Raw genomic sequence first — 16132 nt, forward strand, 5'->3', positions numbered from 1 at the left:
TTCAGTGACTCTACAGGGGGAACCCAGAGCCAGGAGGCTCTCCTCCCTCCCTGTCCGGAACTCTGGGAAGCAAGGGAGCCATAATTCACACCCCTCCTAGGCTGATAAAAATGATGTGATGGGAGAAACAACATAACGACAGGTACTTAACTTTTGCACTAATTAATTTCACGGACAGGCTGTCTTCAAGTTTACAAATGTTGCATCTGAGTCAGAAAGTGCAGCAGAGAGCAAGGCTGGTGGTAAATTATGTCCAAGGTGTCAAAAAATTAAAATAATACAAACATTCATTGCCGGAGCCCGATGGGATAAATCCACACGTGCTTATTGTGTACCTATTACATGTACGGTGCATGGGAGCACAGTTCATAGCCACATCCGACTCTCGAAAGCTACGGTGCTCTTGGTGGGGTGGTGTGAGTGCTGGAGCACAACATTAGGGGTTCTATTTGTTCTCTGGGTTCCCCCAGCCCCCTCACTCACTTGACACCAGCACTCGCTGTGTTGCCCCCAAGGCTGCATCAAAAGTGTGTGAGAAGGGGATTTCCCTGGTTATCCAATGGCTAAGACTCTGTGCTCGCAATGCAGGCAGCCTGGGTTCAATCCCTGGTCAGGGAACTAGATCCCACATGTACAACTAAAACTCTGAGCAGCCAAACAAATACACTCAAATTTTTTAAAAAAGACATATGGGGTGGTGACAATGGCAGCAGGTGGGGTGTCCATCCGTTGGCAGGGGCTGGGTCTGCCAGGGGGCCCCCTTGGCACCTACCTCTGTGTAATAGATTGCTGCCATCCAGAATCGTTTGGAGGGCCTGGGGACAGAAAGCATGGCCCACAGGAAACACAGGACAGGGAGAACCATGGAGAGGACGCAGGCCGAGAGCGTGTGGTTGAGAATAATCACAAGGTAGCACAGGGCCTCGGACTTGGCCACGGCGGCCTGGTGCAAGGCGAAGGCTAGCTTCACCAGGCGAGGCAGGCTCCGGTAAAACCTGTCCGACTGCTCTAGCTCGTCCTCCGGGGGCAGCCTAGAGGGAGGGAGATAACTTGCTGTAAGTCCAGGAAAGATAGGACCACGGCCCTGGATGGGCAGGTGTGTCTGGGCCTTGAGAAAATCCAGTAGGTAAAAAATAACTGCGTTTCCCCAAACTCTACACTGGGAGCAATTTTCCACTTTCCCAGAGTGCTCAGCCACAAAGTTTTCTATTGAACATGCACTCCCCAGATGCATTAAAAAAATATGTGATTTGGGGGAAAAAACAAAAACAAAAAAACCTCGATTGCTCAGAATTTCTCTATTGAATAGTCTTTTCAAGCAAGTAATCAAGTTCAAAGAACCACTTGCTTTGCTTCCTAGCCTTTGGACGGCAACACCTTCTGACAGCAATTTGGGCAAGAAAAATGTGCTTGTTTCTGACTCGATTTACAGATAATTCTTGCCTTTTAAGTTACAGATCATTAGCTGGAAACATCCTAAAAGGAAATTTCTGCTGCAGCTGCTGGTCTGTTTGAGTCTCTGAATGACTGGGATAGAACAGGATGGTTGGTGGCGATGGCAGGTGGGAAGGGGGTGTGGCAGGTCTTGGACTTGCCAGCCCACTGTCTTTGAGAGACATCCTGCCAGTGGTGGGGTTCTGCTCAACCCTTCCTCCCTCCTGGCTGACCCCTAGTTACTGTACCTTACCATCTCTGTGGCCTCTGTAGACCCTAAAGGCACCATTAAAAAAAAAACTTCTGATGACTAATTGATTGGGCTTTTGCTTCAAAGGACAGTCTAAAATTTTTTAAAAGCCTCATGAATTTGGATTCCAGACTCCTCTCATCTAAAATTTGTAATCACTGGGGACGGTCTCAGATTTATTCCTGCATCCTTTATGAAGGCTCCATTGCTTGTTTGAACAAGCAGGCCTTGGAAGGCCATTATGTTCTAGACCTTGAGTTGGGCCACAGGGGCACAGAGATGGTCACGGCAGGCCCCTGTCCTCAAGGGGCTCATGTCACCGGGGGCATGGGTCTGGGGCCAGGGGTTTGGATGAGAGCTACTTCTGAGGAGTTGAGGCAGTCCAGAGGAGGACAGGGAGCTGGGAGGCTTCCCAGAGGGGTGGCTGGGCTGGCTGTTGAAGGACAAGAGGCAAACCCTCCAGGCAGAGAGGCAGGGAGAATGGACATTCCAGGTAAGCGTTAGATCCTTTGCGATTCAGAAAACAGAGCCTGGGGACTAGAGCTATCAGGTCATGAGGGGCCTCGCAAACCAGGCTAAGAGTCTGGATTTCATTCTGCTGCTGCTGAGTCACTTCAGTCGTGTCCAACTCTGTGCGACCCCATAGACGGAAGCCCACCAGGCTCCCCCGTCCCTGGGATTCTCCAGTCAAGAACACTGGAGTGGGTTGCCATTTCCTTCTCCAATGTGTGAAAGTGAAAAGTGAAAGTGAAGTCGCTCAGTCATGTCCGACCCTCAGCAACCCCACGGACTGCAGCCTACCAGGCTCCTCCATCCATGGGATTTTCCAGGCAATAGTACTGGAGTGGCTTGCCATTGCCTTCTCCGTTTCATTCTGCAGGAGACAGGAAAGACCTGAAGGGGTGAAGAAGGAGGTGACAAGGGCAGGCTGGGGGGAGCTGAGGTTGGTGTGGAGGGTGCATCAGATGGAAGAGCTGGTGGTGGGCAGGATGGGTTGGTAGGGCAGGCTAGAAGCAATGACGGTCAGAGCAGGACAGTGGACACAGAGTAAGGGCTGTGCGTAGAATCCAGAGAGACATTTTCAAAACAGAGCCCTGGGCACCGCATCCCCTACTGGACATGATGAATAAGAAAAAGAACGATGCTGGCATCTCCTCCTGGGACCCTTCACTAGAGGCTGGATGGTTGTGAAGGTTTTGCGAGAGATTTCGAGTAGGGCTTTCACTAACAAAGACTATGCTGGGGCCGGTGGGGAGCCAGCCCGTGGAGAAAGGAAGTAATGAACTTGAGTTTAACAAAGTCAGAGATGGCTTCTAAGCAGGTAGGACCCCAGGACTGGAGCTCAGGACACGTGCTGAGGAAGGGCAAGAAGGGACAGGGAGGGGACAGTGGGGTAGGGGCCCAGAGTGGAGGCTGCAGGAGCCAAAGGGTCCTGTAAAAACACAGGAGACAGAGAGGAAGCACGAGGCTCATGCCGCCCCTCCGCCCTTTCAAGATGTCTGGTGGCGAAAAGACATGGCGGAGGGGAGTGATCTCTGCAGCCCCCAGAGGACTGCAGTCTGCTGGGTTGCTGAAGGGAGTGGAGGGGAAGGGACTGGGAACAGAACCCAAGGAGAAAGTGGAGCAGATGGGCGATAGCCTAGGATGGGGGAGAAGCCCCAACTCCTGGGACAGCGGTGAGGGTGCAAGGAGGCAGACGGGGGAAGGGAAGATGAGGTGTTCCTTCTGGGATGGAACCTGATTGAGTGGGCCACCTGATTGGTTGGGCCAATCAGGGCTGCAGCCGCAGCACCTGGATGTCCGGGTGAGATGGCAGAACATGGCTACATGTGATCTTGAGCCATGGGCTCAGTTCCCTCCTGTGTCAAATGGGGAGAATACTCTTACCTTCCTCCCTGGGCTCTTGGTAGCTAAGGGGGTTAATTGATGCAAAATGACTCAGGATCAGCCCAGCAAAGGGGTCAGCGAGGGGAATGGCCATTGTCCCCTCCCACATGGCCATCACCACGGCTCTGTCCATGTCTGTCCCCCGGCGTCTGGGACACAGCTGAGCTGGTCAGGGGATGAGCTTCCTCAGGTTCCTCGATGAGCATCCCCCCCCAACGCTGCCCCCTCCCGTCAGGTGTGCAGGTGGCCCCTGCTCCACCCAGGCCTCCCAGGTGATATTTTTAAAGGGACCCATTTACAAGATTGTAGCTCCCACATGGCTCACTGAACATGCCCAGAATAAGGGGGCCTGTCCACATCCACCGGGCCTCTCTGAAAGCCACACTTCGCATTTGAGGAAAATTACTTCTCTACCTGCCACGGGCCTCTGTTGTTTGGACACAGAGTATAATTTTGTGGCATTAGCAAAAATGATCCCTTTACAGCCCTCTAAACGTCCTTGGCCCACAACACAAGGTCTTGACTTTCGGGGAGACCAAGGTTTCACCGGGGACCCCTGGCACCTGTGGTCGTCCTGGGGCAGGGAGGCTCCTCGGGGCTGAGGGCAACCTGCTCCCTGCCTCAGGGGGTCTTCCAGCGCCTCCTCAGGTGGATCTTGCCTGGACCTGCAGGTGTGTCTGCGAGGATCCTCTGGGGCCGTGCCCTGTGCGATTTCTCCAGGCGATCGGGCGTCTTCCGGGCTAGACCCAGGTAACCCTTTGCCTTCTGGATGCCCCTCGGGCCTCTCTTCCCTCCTGGCTGAGGCCGCGTATGGGGACTCTCGCAAGCGGGCATGACAGCCTCTCAGAATGTCCTCTGTGGTGGCTTTCTTCCCCTACAAAAAAATGCCAGAGTTTCATCATACAAAGGAAAAAAAGAGGGACTTCCCTGGCAGTTCGCTGGTTAAGACTCCATGCTTATAATACAGGGGGCACGGGTTACATCAGGAAAACTAAGATTCTACATGATGCGAGAAGCAGCCAAAAGGAAAAGAAAAACAGAGAGGGAAGCGGATGTGGATAAGGAGGGGGAAGTCCGGGAGGGAGCTAGTGGGTGTACTTTGCATGACAGAAAACAGACGGAACACAGTTCCTCACAGTCTGCATCTCAGGACTGGAGCTGGGACCACCGAGGGGCCCCAAGGCCCCTCCGGGAGTTCTGGACAGAGAGGGCAGAGCACCGCGTCCCTCCCTCCACCGGCCCTCACAGCGGTCCAAACCAGCAGGGAGGGTGGGTGGCAGGAGCTAATGCGAGGCATAAATCATGAGTCGGTGATGAAGTGGCTTGTCTACGAGGAATAATTAAAGGCAATTGATACAGCGAGGGTGCCAAGCTTGCCTGAATGATAGCTCGCCACCAGCCGTGGCGCAACCCCCGCAGGGCCGTGGACACCTGGGCACTATCCCCGCTCAGCGCACTCAGGGCTTCGGTGACATCGTCCAACAACATCAGTCCCAGGACCCCGCACAACCGGGCCACGGTGACGAGCCTCCAGGCCAGGCCTCCTGTGGAGAGAGAGCAGGAACCACACACCGCCCATGAAACCCCACCGAGAACGTTGCTCTTTCTTTTTGCCAACTTGCCTCGGAGCAACAAGACAATAAACTCCATCCAGTCCATCAGCTAAGGCTTGAGGGGGCTGCCCTGTGGGAAGAATTTCCCTAGACATCATGGATTCTCATCTAAAGTGGGGGAACCAGGGCGGGCCTGAGAGTGACTGTCTGAGTGTCCTCAGAGGAGAGGACCACACTGTTATCATTTGCATTCTGAATGTTCAGTCAGTAAGTCATGTCCAACTCTTTGCGACCCCATGGACTGCAGCTCACCAGGCCTCCCTGTCCTTCCCTATCTCTCAGAGTTTGTTCAGACTTATGTCCATTGAGTCAGTGATGCCATCCAGCCATCTCATCCTCTGTCGTCCCCATCTCCTCCTGCCCTCATCTTTCCCAGCATCAGGGTCATTACTCAGCATTCTGAATCGCTAGCACGAGTTAGGCACTTACTGTGTACCAGAAACTGATGTGATCTTATGGTTCAGCCCTTCAATCCTACAGCATCCCTCTTGCTCATGGTCTCTTCCTGTCTTCCTTTCACAGACAGAGAAACCGAGGACCAGAGAGGTGAAGGGGAGGTGGGTGGGAGGGAATCTGATCGCAGGCCACCCAGACTCGCGCTGAGGAACGGCCATTAGAGACAAGGGATAGGGAGGACTCTGGAAAGGATGTCCTGCCCATGGGATGAGCTGGAAGACGAGAACATCCTTTGACGGGAGGTGGAGGAGCTGGCTTTGTGCTGAGGTGGTACCAGCCCCGATCCAGCTGAGGGGCCTTGAGTGAGGCATTTAAGCACCCCATCACCCTCTTTAACTGGCCTCTCATCTCTGAGTGAGGTTATCTGACGTCAGCCCTGATCCATGACGGAGTTTCCCCTCCTATAGTTTTCTTTCTTTTCTCTTTTGACTACGGCAGGACACCCGTACCTACCAGGTTCATCTGGATTCTCTGTTCTGGCCTCAGCTTCAGTCTCATGAGTTGCCAGTCTCTCACCTCCTGAGTCACCAAAATAAACAAACAAACAAAAAAACAGACTGAAAATTCCTGTCTGTTTTCAATTGATGTTTTTTGGTAAATGTTTGTTACATCCCCATGGGGGTGTCTGTGTGTCTAAGGTGGGCATAACGATGAGAGTGTGAAAATTACAGTCCTCCTGAAACATGCATCACATCCTGGGCCCTTTACTGGGGTCACTGGGACTCTACAGGCCCTGATGTCAAATCAGCTGGTCTTCATTTGCAGACGCTCAGCAAAGCAGGTCCACCTAGAGAGGAAGGCCTTTCAAATTTGTATTGGCTGCTGACCACTACTTGTCAGGGTCCAGGGCTTACCGCCAGTGAATGCCTCACTTCGGAAAGATTGGACACCCGACAGACCACATATTTCTCTCTCCCTGGGTCTGGTTGATGCGTTCCAAATCTCAAGTCATTATGGAAAACACACTTGGAAAAATGCAGATTCTCCACCACCACCACGCCCCCATATCTCAGAATAACCAGTGGGCCCGTCAGCAAATATCCCATTGTCCCAGCGGTGTGGACACCTCCATGAGGCCCTCCCACCATCATCAGCATGTATAAAAGTTCCCCTAGGCTCCTATATCACCCATGACCTCATCTTCCCTCCACACTCCACTTGCTGTCAATGGACCCAGTCACTAGCCAGAACTGTTTGACGCCAGCGTTTCCTAGTCGACCATCTGTTGATGCAAGTTACCACACAAACCCTGCTTTGCTCTCGACAGCTGTACCTCCACTGTGGCGCCGCCGGAGCCCCTCTTCTTCCCACTCGGGGTTTCCCATCCCTCCTTCACCCTCCATCCTCATCCGGAGAACGCACGAGGCACCGTGGGTCCAAGCTTTGTAGGCGAGCTGCAGGGAGACAGTCGTAAACCCGGCAGTGTTCTCCGGCAGTTCCAGGCCCAGACCCTCCTTTTCTTCTTTAAAGGTCACAAAATCTAATTAGAACCATTGCTAACTGTGTATTCTCGTTGTCGGTAAGCCTTAAATAATAAAAATCAGACCAAATGAGACTAATCAAGGGAGATGGAAAATCAATGTCATATTTGTTCCAAGTAATTTCCTCTTAGAAGAGGAAAGGCTCTTAGGAGTGGTTTGTGAATTTAAAAGATGCTTAAAGTTGCATCTAAGACATCAGAACATCAAAGTCAAACCCAAACGGAATTTTGCTGGATGATCTCCTTCCTTGTTCCAGGAAAAGTCAGTGCTGCTTGGTATAAAGGCTAAAGTGGGTGACAGCCTTTCTTGTGTCTGCTTTAAGTAGTTCTGGTTTTACAAAAAAAAAAAAAAAATTGAAAAATGGATTCCTTAAGACAGGGGCAAAGAGTAAGTGATATATGGAATTCTTTGCTCTTCCTTCAATATTTTTCCAAGTAACTTTCAACTAAAATGCACACTTAAGGAAAAGCTCTAAACAATAGGATGCAACAGAGACACACATGTGTAGGCATGGTAAAGAAAATTAAGACATGTCTTCAAATAACTTATCCCTTTTCCTGAAATACCCCCAAAATATTGGTTGACATCTCCAAATGAGCACCCCTGTTCTCCTGTCGGTTTTGCATGTGCCCATGACAACAGGAGTAATTTATACCAAGGACTAGTTGAGCGATTTGATACGGAAGGACTAGTTGACTGGCTTCCCCATGAGTCCACCGCTTTTCCCCAATAGTCAGCAGGGAGCCCCTACAGGGAAGCAGAGACCCTCAGAGTCACTCCCTCATCACATGTAAACAAGCACCCAGCATCCACAGCCGTGGGCCTCTGAGGTACCCTCTGTACATCTCCCAGAGGGATCCAAGTGAACTTGGGCTCAAGTTAAGCTTAGGTCGTTGTTCTGCATAGTCTGCTCCACCACATGCAGGTCCAGCCAAGCCACGGGCACACATGGAGGCTTCTAAAGCTAGAGCATCCTCGGTGAGGACCACTCAGCCCACAGAATGTGTCTACTTCACCTATGTTAGCTCGAGTCCAAGGCAAAGAAAACTTACCTGGAAAGCTGTCCTGGGCTTTGGCTGATGCTCTGTTATTTCTGCCTCACTTCCTTCTTGCGGCTCCTCTTCCTCGCTGTCAGTCTCAAAGAAGGCGTAGCTGCCATCCTGGAGCACTGCAAAGCATGTCCACAAAAAGAATCTGGAAGACACGCCCTCCTGCCCTGTTGCCCACAGACCTCACTATAAGCCTGGCCTGGCCTGAGACATGCTGGGCGTCTTGCTGACCTGATGGGCACCGGGTTATTTTACGTATGGGGTTTCCTCCCTTCTGGCACATTCTACCACAGAAGGGAAGGCTGTCAAAGCAGGTGTATCTCATTCACTAACTGGATTTAAATTATGTATTAGTATTGACATTTCACATTAGACGCCTGTGGATTTCTGTCTCCCTTCACCATCAATCTCTCTTGTTAGCCATGGAATCTGCAATCTCCAATCTTCCTCGGCTGCACACACTCCACAAGTCCTGTCCCATATCATCCGTGGACAGCTCACCTGCTGCCCTGGTAGATGGAGGCGACCCTGCTCCTCCACTGTCCCCAAAGACACGAACACATGACCTCTCATGTCCTTATGGGGCAGCCAGCATTAGTCATCTGCCCGCCTCCTCGCATAACCTTGCTGCCTCAAATGACAGGCATGTCCTAGGGAATGAACCTGTTTTAGGGAACCGTAGAACTTAGTGGGCCCCTCCCCTGCTTCTCAGAGTCCTGAAGGGCCATGCTCCAGGCAGCTGTTAACAGTCCCAGCTTACTGGAAGGATGCATCGTCCAAGGCTGCCACCATTTTTTCTCCTCTTCATTTTCTGTCGTACTGAGATCGTCTAAATAAAGATGAAACCCAAATCCATCAGCCATTCCCACCCTGGACCACATTGTGGTCATTCCAAAAAGGGACCAGGCTGAAATGTCTACTGACGAAATCAACATCACCTTACTGAGTGTTTACTGACTGCCCTTCCCCATCCTTACAAAATGATTCATTTGAACAAATCATTTGGTGCAAATAAAATCTGAGAAGGATACGTAAAAGGGACTGGAGATAAAAACGTGTTTTCAAGATTGCCTAACATGTAAGCTGACAACCTCTTCTTTCTTCTGCTTCAAGGAGATTCCCAGGGAGGTCTGTGCTGGGAGATCCTTGAGGAGACAAGTTCTAATGGTTTCAGGAACTCGAAAGTGCTAAAATGGAATCTTTCTTAAAAGCACCGTAATTCAGTCTTGTCACTAATTCAGACAGTGTGTCTCCTAATTAGGAAGGTTAACCCATAGATGACACCCTGCATATGAATTGCCAGATAAAACCCAGTCATCTCAGAGGTTGGTAGCCAGGCGATGACACCGTTCCCTTCAACTTGTTCAGCTGAAAGGAAGAGCAAATCCAGTCCAATTGAAAAAGAACAACTTTTTGAAGGATATTTTATTTATTTCATGACAAGTAAAAAATGAAACGACTTTTGTCTTTAGCCACCAGCCCTTTGAGGAACTCGTTTTCTGAAGAAAAAAAAAAAAAAAAAAACACGCTAAACTGAAAGGAAGAAAATATTGTTTAAGTAAGTAATCCATGGATTTCCAGGGAGCAGGGCCTGTCAGATGTGTTTTCACTTTGCAGACAAGGAGGGATCCTTTCTGGGACTTCAGTCAGAGTTCAGAATTTCACCTCAGAGCACCGTTCTGATTCTAAACTCTTCAGATGCATCAGATAAAAAGATAACTCTAACACCTCAGGTCCGAAGGGAGAGACCCATTTTCTTGTTGGCTTGGGGTGGGGGGCAGGGGAGTTGGTGGCGCTGATGGCAGAGGGCTCAGTGTAACATCCCTGTTTCAAGCCGGGGGTGGGGGGAGGCAGGTCATGTCCCGAGCTCACCTGGAGTGCTAGGCCCTGTGGCAGCGTCCTCCCTGGGCAAACAGCTCACACTAACCACCGGGGAAGCAGGCCTCCTGCTGCCTCGCTGCAAAGTAGCAACTTTCCTTTGCTTTGCTTTGATCTTCTCAATCCTGGCAATTGAAGACAAACAGAGAAGGCCGTTTTCTTCTCCTGTGGTCAAAACACCTTTGCCATTTTGCTTGGCTTTGCCCGTAAGCCTGAGACAGAGGAAGAGCTGCCTAGCTGTCCCCTCCCACCTTTCCCGACTTAAGAGGTGACACCCCCGCCCCACCCAGCAGCCAGCATCTTGGGCACCCAGATGAATGGGATCCTGCTCCGAGTGCTGCCTGGGATCCACGGTGGGAGGCACAAGGGCTGACTGCTCTCCACTCCAGAAAACAGGGCAGCATCTCAAGTGGGGTTTGCTAGCACCAGACAACAGCTGGGCAGCTGAGGGACGGCGGCTGGGGGTCTTGGTGGACTCAGATAGCCTGGGAATTCAGACTTAAGCAGGCAACAAAACAGAAAGAATTCTGCCAACTTCATCATACGCATATCTTGACTTCTCCAATATTATATAATTTTTAAAGTTGATTACAGTCAAGTCACTTTTATGACTTGACATTACCCTGCTGCTGTTGCTGCTAAGTTGCTTCAGTCGTGTCCAACTCTGTGCGACCCCATAGACGGCAGCCCCCTAGGCTCCTCTGTCCCTGGGATTCTCCAGGCAAGAATACTGGAGTGGGTTGCCATTTCTTTCTCCAATGCATGAGAGTGAAAAGAAAAAGTGAAGTTGCTCAGTCGTGCCTGACTCTTAGCGACCCCATGGACTGCAGCCCACCAGGCTCCTCTGTCCATGGGATTTTCCAGGCAAGTGTACTGGAGTGGGTTGCCATTGCCTTCTCCGACATTACCCTGAACAATCCTTAAAGTCACTCAACGAGTTGTCTAGATATTCCTTCCCCTCACCCCTTCCAAAGTGCATCAAGATAAATGATGTAGCCTTTAAACAAAAAATACATACATGCATGACCACCAAAACCTTACTGGGTACCACCTGGGGTGCACGCATGGCAGAGCACTGGAAGACAGATGGCTTAAGCAGAGTAGCAGGTGGTCCCTCTTTGCAAGGGACAGCTTGAATCAAGGCTCAGAGCAAAGAAAGCAAATGGCCTTTTGGGGGAACAATGACTTTAGCCAACGCAGAGAGTCTGAGCCATCAAGAGCTCAAAGCATCTCCTCCCCATCTAAGAATTACATTAAGTGATGGATCTTTCCAGGGGAAACTCATGTTCCCATCACACTCAAGGGCCCTGCCTTTGTTTTCTGGTTGGAAGAATCAGCCTGCAATTGCTGCCACCTCCATCCACTGATTGACCCGCATTCACAGCTCGTTAGTGCCCCATAAGCTGAACAATGGTGCATCTCAGGTCTTAGGCTTTTTTTTTTCTTGGAGAAATTCAAAAAGAAGAGACAAAAAGAAAAAGAAAGAAGTCTGTAACAAAGAAAGAAATAAGTGATAAGATGGCATCTCCTTTGGAAGGGTCATGCTTCCAGGATGAAGAAAGAAAAGCCAACATAACTGCCTCGTGATGACCCATAGGCACTTTTTCTCATCTTCCTCACTGTGCTCCAACGCCTCCCTCAAGGACAGTGCCAGGAGCTCAGCACCCCTGTGTGGGCAAAGAAATACATTTAAGAAATCATCTTGTATGTATTTTAAGTATCTTATATATCTTCCAAGATATATAAGATAAAGGATATATATATATATATATATATCCTTTATAGATATATCTTATATGTGCCTTATAGAGAATCTTTGTAGATTCTGTTGGTAAAACATCAGTATCACTGTCAGGTTTTGCACTAAAATTAAAGGTGAAATGTGTCAACCATATGTCAATTCATAAAACAAGATGGGGTCCAGCCAGCTGCTCTAAAGGATTTTTTTTCTCCTTTCTCCCCAAAGAGCATAAACCTCCAGAACATCAAGACCAAATTTAGCTCAACAGATTGAGGACAGCACCCAACAAACCATGGAGGTTTTGTATGGGAGTGGATGCTTGCAACTTGCCTGAGGATGGGCCATGCTTGAACGGGATCTCAGGGTGAGAGGCTGAGTGGAGTTTGAGAGGACAGTGTGCTCAAGGTACATCTGAATTCTGGCCTGTACCCTGGAAACAGTGGGAGACCCCTTGGAATTCTGTCCCTTCCCTGGGAGTGGCACAGGTGTGGCTCCCATCATTGCAGACGAGCACCCTAGGGCTGCTGGATGATCAGTTTGTATCAGATAAGGAACTGACACTAGAAGGGGCTGTCAGGCAAGTTGGCCAAAGAGACATGTAGACCAGGGCAGGAGCCTGAGACTGGGGTGGCAGGGCTGCCCAGAGAAGTTCTGGAAGCCCTGGACCTCCACAGGGCTGGGCTGGTTCTTCACAGAAGTCCGCCAACCTCCTCCTTCGACCCTGAGCTGAACTTGGTCCCTTATGGACTTGGGGTTACTGTTGGCAAAGAGAGCTGGTCTTTTGCCCTTGTCCCTCCTCTGTGTTCACAAGTCAGTACAGTACCTCCTAAGATCTCATGGCCCTACACAATTTGACCAGGATTGAATCCCAGATCTGGGAGGAAGGAGCTTGTGTTGGAGGGGCTGCGTCACCAGGCAGGTGACCCACTCTGAGCGTCAGCTCTTCCTCTGCTGAGGGGAAGGGTGAGATGAGATTGTCTGAGGTTTCTGAGAGTTCTAAAGGGTGGTGATCCTTCAGCTAAAGCTTCCTTCGTGTCTGGTCAAGCCCCTGACAGCTGAGGTCTTCCTCCTGGGTTTCCTGGTACCTGGATGCTAAGGCTTGAGCAGCTTCCAGATCAGCCACCACGTAAAGGTGGTAATAACTCAGGAAGATCCGTCGCTGGATGAGCAGGAAGGTGAGACACACGGCATCCCACAGGATCCCTGCTTCCTTTTCTGGGGGTTCACAGGCTTCATCCTCGAGGATGGCTGCATGGAAGACAAGAGAAACCAGGAGTCTTGTGGCCAGGGGAGGAGCCCAGGCTCCCGTGGGCAAAGCCTGCTCTGCTTCCTGGTGACTTCTGTCCTTTCCTCCCCTTCCTGCTCCCACTGGTGATTTTTCTCAGGAAACCAGGGGTGAGGCCCCCCAACTGCACCAGCCCCTCCCTGGAGCCTCAGGCCTTCCCTTCCCTATTCCTTGAGGGGACCCAGGCAGAGCCCTCGGTGAGCAGTGGAGCTGACAGTAAGGGGGATCGATAATCCACAAGACTTGAGAACCACCCCCCACCCCCCAATCTCAGCCTCGCTGGGACCTTCAGAAACTTACTCCCTATGGCCATGGCACTAAGCCCTGAAGCTCCAGGCTTGATCGTGAAAGAAGAGAAATGTGATCTCACATGTTTTTTTTTTGACAAACCAAGAGAGAGGGATAGCCGAGGCCAGGATGTCACTCAGAGGCAAAAGTTAAAACAAACACATTTCTCCTTCCCCTCCATTCATAAAAGGAAACCGGTGACAGCTCCAGTCGGGCAGAACCCAGGTCTCCTCCCTCTCCAAACAGGCCCGAAGCCCAGGAGTCGGCAGCGTGGCTGGGGTTTCGCAAACCCCACGGAAGTGCCGTTGGCACAGACCTGGAATCGCCCCCGAAGCCCAGGGCCGCAGACCGGAGGGCACCGTGCCCTTGACTCAGCATCAGGGTGCAAGACTACCCTGCTCTCTCTCTGCTTTTCATCTGGTGCCTGGCTTTTCTCCGAGAGACTGGAGGTCTTCTCATTTCTACTGGGGTCTCCTCCATCTCCTATCAGAGAATGGTCTGGCAAAGCAGTCAAACACAGCCCTGAACCTGGACTGGATCCTGAGTCCAGATAATCGAATAATAATAATAAATAGCTGTCAGGACCCAGTGAGCAGTGACTGGGGGCATTGGCATGTAGGCTGGGCATTAGGTGACTGGGGGATAGGAGCTGGTTTTCTCAGGATGAGCTGATGAAAACCTGGTTCTGCAGGAGAACATCTTGATGTGTGCTCCATTTCTTCTGGCAATTTCACAAAAGAAATGTACATACACCCACACACAAGTGGGGCAAAGATGGCAGAAGGCACCATTGATCTCGGGCAGGGGTGGGTGGCCATTGTGCAATTCTCTCCACTCTTCTGTGCCTTCCATCTTCCTATTCTGATGACACACATGGGCTCTGCATGGGCTGTGCTGAACTGGGGGCAGCAGGGGGTTGGCAGCACTTACCTAACTGGTAACCTGGGACCGTGCAAGACAGGCCAAAAGTGTGGACCAGCCAGCAGTGCGATTTGAGTAAGGCCTCCAGGTACACGCAGGAGCCAACCTGCAGAGAGGAGGAAAGACATGCTGCCTGCTCCATTCCCAGCTTGGATTTGCTGTTCAGTGTCATCCACCATTTGTCTCCCTAGTTGTAACATCCAATGCGCTGGTCCCCAAGAAGAGCAGCATTTGGCCATCCAGCCTGGGAGGTCTAATCATGCTTCTTCCCAAGAACACAAGGAGGGGTTAACCCAGAGGTCATGGAAGCGTCTTCCACGTCAATAGGAACCCAGCGACAGCAGTCCAGCAGCCATGAGCAACGGCGTGGCCTTGAGTGGATCGCTGCCCTTCCGTCCCCGATTCCCTGTGTTCTCATGTGCAAAGTCACCACGTCATCTCTGGAGATTCCTTCCCACTCTCACAACCTGTGATTTTGTAAGGAAGACCTACGAGCCTTTAGGAGGATGAAGTCCTAAGATGTATGACAGGAAAGGACACGGTGGTATCCCCACCCACGGAGATGCAATAAGATAAACTGAGGTGATGATTGTCACCATTCCAGTAAAAGCTGGTTTGTTTGATAGGCAATCACTCGGAACTTTTCAAGCCAATGAGGACCAATATTCTTAAGGATGACCTGAGGCTTGTAAACCTCCAAAGAATGACCCTGTCCTGCTGAGCAAAGTCCTAATATGTCCCTGGTTTGCGAGTTGTGCCCGAGGCATGGCCAGTCAGACAGACAACCAGCACTGGGGTCTGGAGACAGGGCTCCCAGGGTCGGCTAGACCAGGGGGTAGTACTGGACTGGCCTCTTCTGGTACTTCTCTGTCTGCATCTCTTGGGTGGAAGCCTTAAGTTCTACCAACCCCAGATGGGGGCAGGGAGGGAGGCCCCTTCCAGTTTCAGACCTATGACTTTCCTAGCCCTCAAACTGCTTCATTAATCTACGCGGTTCTGTGTTATTCCACTTCTCCCTTTGAAATGTGAGTGTGGTCCTGCACAATGAACACGGGTTCTCTGGAGCATCGTCTAAGGTGATTAGCTAGACCATAAAGCATGTTTTCTGTTGCGTGTCCTCCCCTTCCCCTCTTGATTTCCTTGGGTTCAGAGCTCTTCAACATCAAAAGCTACTCCCCGAAGTATGGGCGGCATCGTGCGTGACACACGGCGGATCGTTTTACCTCTTTCCACCTTTGGTAAACATATCTTTGAAAAAGGCCTTTTAAGATGACTGTTGGTTTTGGCAGTACCTTTTTTTAGGGTATTAAGACCGTCAGGCTAGGAAAACAAAGAGCAGCCTTGAGAGAAGGACTATCCCATACCGACAGGAAAGTCTTCACAGCAACCACTAGCGCCGAGTAGGCGACCAGGCGGTCCCACGACTGGAGGATGGTCTTTGCCGGCTGCAGGAGGAGATGGCTCCCTTGCAGCATGAAATATCCAAAGGCCGCCAGGTACCCGACACTCAGGACGTGGATCCGTGTCGTTCCCGCAAGAAACACCAGGCAAAGCACAAACCAGAAGTGATAGCGAAAAACAGCAACCTTGACCATGTCCAGATAGGAGCTGGAAGATTGAAGAGGCCAGTGAAAAGGAAAAATGATGTCATTTAACAGACACAAAGGTACCTCCCACAGGTCGTCTTAAAATAGAAGGAAACACAGAAAGCAGACAAAGAGAGATGCAGTGAGCAGGAGACCCTCGGAGACCCATGGCCACGCCCATGAGATGGGACCATCCGCGAGCCTAGGGTCTTTTACAATGTCAGGCTTATCAAGGTGCAGACTGCATTCAAGGGTATAGTTCT

General features: G+C 50.9%; 1 protein-coding gene across 1 annotated transcript in view; it reads right to left on the minus strand.

The window, feature by feature from the left end:
* Positions 1 to 15878, minus strand: part of LOC129554812 (piezo-type mechanosensitive ion channel component 2-like) — a 49697-nt gene extending 33819 nt beyond the window's left edge. Inside the window, exons 1-8 of the mRNA XM_088843651.1 lie at positions 15648 to 15878; positions 14293 to 14389; positions 12843 to 13037; positions 8174 to 8289; positions 6914 to 7034; positions 4949 to 5115; positions 4135 to 4445; positions 773 to 1031 (exon numbers count right to left, since the gene is read on the minus strand). Of these exons, the coding sequence (XP_088699777.1) occupies positions 773 to 1031; positions 4135 to 4445; positions 4949 to 5115; positions 6914 to 7034; positions 8174 to 8289; positions 12843 to 13037; positions 14293 to 14389; positions 15648 to 15878 (1497 nt within the window). The remainder of the gene's footprint in view (positions 1 to 772; positions 1032 to 4134; positions 4446 to 4948; positions 5116 to 6913; positions 7035 to 8173; positions 8290 to 12842; positions 13038 to 14292; positions 14390 to 15647) is intronic.
* Positions 15879 to 16132: the final 254 nt, after the last annotated feature.

This window comes from Moschus berezovskii, chromosome 15 (genome assembly GCF_049115385.1).
Source record: "Moschus berezovskii isolate FMDL1 chromosome 15, NW_MosBer_1.0, whole genome shotgun sequence".
Classification (NCBI taxonomy): Eukaryota; Metazoa; Chordata; class Mammalia; order Artiodactyla; family Moschidae; genus Moschus; species Moschus berezovskii.